The 2810-nt window shown below is 47.6% G+C and overlaps 1 protein-coding gene across 7 annotated transcripts in view; it reads left to right on the top strand.

Moving 5' to 3' along the window:
* The first annotated feature begins 288 nt into the window (after positions 1-288).
* The window catches only part of eps8a (EGFR pathway substrate 8a, signaling adaptor), a 69145-nt gene continuing 66623 nt past the window's right edge, over positions 289-2810 (top strand). For all 7 annotated transcript variants that reach the window (XM_079531182.1, XM_079531184.1, XM_079531187.1 and 4 more), the window contains exon 1: positions 289-384. In XM_079531182.1, the coding sequence (XP_079387308.1) occupies positions 322-384 (63 nt within the window). In that variant the 5' untranslated portion in view covers positions 289-321. The remainder of the gene's footprint in view (positions 385-2810) is intronic.

The raw sequence follows: 2810 nt of genomic DNA, 5'->3' as shown, positions 1-2810 counted from the left end.
TTAGCCTATACTACTAGTTAGTATAGGATAATGTCTAGTAACTAGTAGTGTGTATATATATATATATACTACTAGTTACTAGACAACGGAAACGGGTAATAATGTTACTTTACGTAATAAGTTACTTTAGTAACTTAACTTTGGTATAAAAATCCTTGATGCGCCACCTGGTGGTTTAGGTTTAGTTGATTTTTAAAAATACAAAATAAATATAATGTGGCTGTACTTTAAGATTTGTTATCCCAATAAAAGTACACAGTTGTTCATGACAGTCTGTGTTGTTGTTTCAGCATCTGACCACCTTCGTGTTGGACCGTAAGGATGGCATGGTCACCATCGAGAGACGGCATCCGTAAGCTCCGCCTTCTAGACGCCAAGGGCAAGGTGTGTGGACCCGTTGAAACGCTTAATTCCAAACGTCGATAGAGCGTTGCAGCCCCGCCCCCTCGAGAGACCCGGAAAAGAAATCCCCGTTCATTTTCCCTCATAGACTTTTCAGAAAGTATTTATTTAAAGACGTTTACGCCGCGGACAAAGACAACTCTTGTCGTGACAAATCATGACAACAAACAACATTTTTCGGGCTGAACAAATAATTAGAAAGAAGAAGAAAACGGCAGGTTACAACACTTTTTTTGTTGTTTTTATTCTTTGTAATTATTTGTTCGGTTCAAAATATTGTGTTTGTTGTCATGATTTGTCACGACAAGAGTTGGCTTCGTAGGACGCTTATAAGGTCTTTAAATAAATACGTTTTGAAATGTCTGTGAGGGAAAATGCATTGGGAACTATTTCCTGGGCCTGGCGTCGTCATGAAAGGGGGCGGGACTGGGCCTGGTGTCGTCATGAAAGGGGGCGGGACTGGGCCTGGTGTCGTCATGGAAGGGGGCGGGACTGGGCCTGGCGTCGTCATGGAAGGGGGTGGGACTGGGCCTGGCGTCGTCATGAAAGGGGGCGGGACTGGGCCTGGAGTCGTCATGGAAGGGGGCGGGACTGGGCCTGGCGTCGTCATGAAAGGGGGCGGGACTGGGCCTGGAGTCGTCATGAAAGGGGGCGGGACTGGGCCTGGTGTCGTCATGAAAGGGGGCGGGACTGGGCCTGGTGTCGTCATGAAAGGGGGCGGGACTGGGCCTGGTGTCGTCATGAAAGGGGGCGGGACTGGGCCTGGTGTCGTCATGGAAGGGGGCGGGACTGGGCCTGGTGTCGTCATGAAAGGGGGCGGGACTGGGCCTGGTGTCATGGAAGGGGGCGGGACTGGGCCTGGCGTCGTCATGAAAGGGGGCGGGACTGGGCCTGGTGTCGTCATGAAAGGGGGCGGGACTGGGCCTGGTGTCGTCATGGAAGGGGGCGGGACTGGGCCTGGCGTCGTCATGAAAGGGGGCGGGACTGGGCCTGGTGTCGTCATGAAAGGGGGCGGGACTGGGCCTGGCGTCGTCATGAAAAGGGGCGGGACTGCGACGCTCTATAGGGTTGCTCAAAGACCTCGCCCTGCAACACTGTTGTTTGATGCAATTTTTTTTGAGTGGTGTAAACCACTCCTACAACTGGCTTTGTTAGTCTGTGTGCAAAAAATTAGCATGGTTGCTACGGTCACCCAGTTAACCCGGGTGTGATTTCATTACGTCAGAGCTGATTTCATTACGTCAGAGCTGATCAGGCTATATAATACCTTACACCACTCAGTTCACACGGGTGTGATTTTTATTTTAATTTGTGTCAATGAAATGATTGAACTAGTGGATTTGTCTGCTAGCTTTATGTTATGGATATACATACTGTTGACTTTTACTACTTTGTCATCAGTAATTCAACAAAAGAAATACTAATAACGCGCAGAAAATAAATTGCACTAAACGGCAATTTATATATTATTTAGCATTATATGTTAAACTTTAGCTATTGAAAAATAGCAGATCTACAAGCTCATAGCGCGGCACCGAGTGCCGCGCTATGAGCTTGTAGATCTGCTATTTTTTCAAAAATCGTGAAAATGTGGCTCAAATCTTTGAATATATATTCTTTCACGGTGAACTTTTTAACTCAAATATTTGCTTCTTGGGGGTCCCTGGAACAACATATTTTCAGATGGGGGTCGGTGGCCAAATACAGATAAATCTGGGGGTCCTTGACATGAACCACTGACATAGAAACAGTTTTTTTTCCAGAAAACTTTAAAACTTTTGTAGAATTGTCCTCGGGTGTAAATGGGTTAAAACTACCGTTCTAAAACGATTAGTCCCAATACTTGATTCTGATTGGCTGGTTTTCTGATTAGACCACGTAGTAAATCTCACGATAATCCACACCTTCAATCACGTTATACCCCCCCCCCCGCGCTCATATGACTGTGAATGTGTGGCTCTGGGCGGCCTCGTGAAGACATCAAGCGCCTCCTATTCCCCCGTCACAGAGAAAAAACCAAGGACTGTCTAAAGAGGACGAGACGCGAAGACCGTACGGGCGACGCCATGTTGCTTATAGCGCTCCATGGAAGGAAAGAAACATGCGCAGTTGAGACCAAGGAAGCTGAACGCGGAAGTGTTGGCTGCATATAGCCCATTGCGCATGTTTCTTTCCTTCCATGGAGCAACATGGCGTCGCCCGTACGACGCCATGTTGTCTTCGTGTCTCGTCCTTCTTAGACAGTCCTTGGTAAAAACAAGGAAGTGTTATCAGTAAAGCAACCTCCTGCTGCCTCCTGCATTCTGTGCACATTCAAAACAGGTGGTACGCTGGGCCGCTGAGCGATAGTCAACGAGTGCTTCCAAACTCCGACTCCCTCTCTCTCTCTCTTGCTCTCATTACTCATC

The sequence above is a fragment of the Electrona antarctica genome (assembly GCF_951216825.1).
Source record: "Electrona antarctica genome assembly, contig: scaffold_58, whole genome shotgun sequence".
NCBI lineage: Eukaryota > Metazoa > Chordata > Actinopteri > Myctophiformes > Myctophidae > Electrona > Electrona antarctica.
The sequence above is the reverse complement of the archived record's forward strand: the minus strand, read 5'-3'. Positions and strand labels throughout refer to the sequence as shown.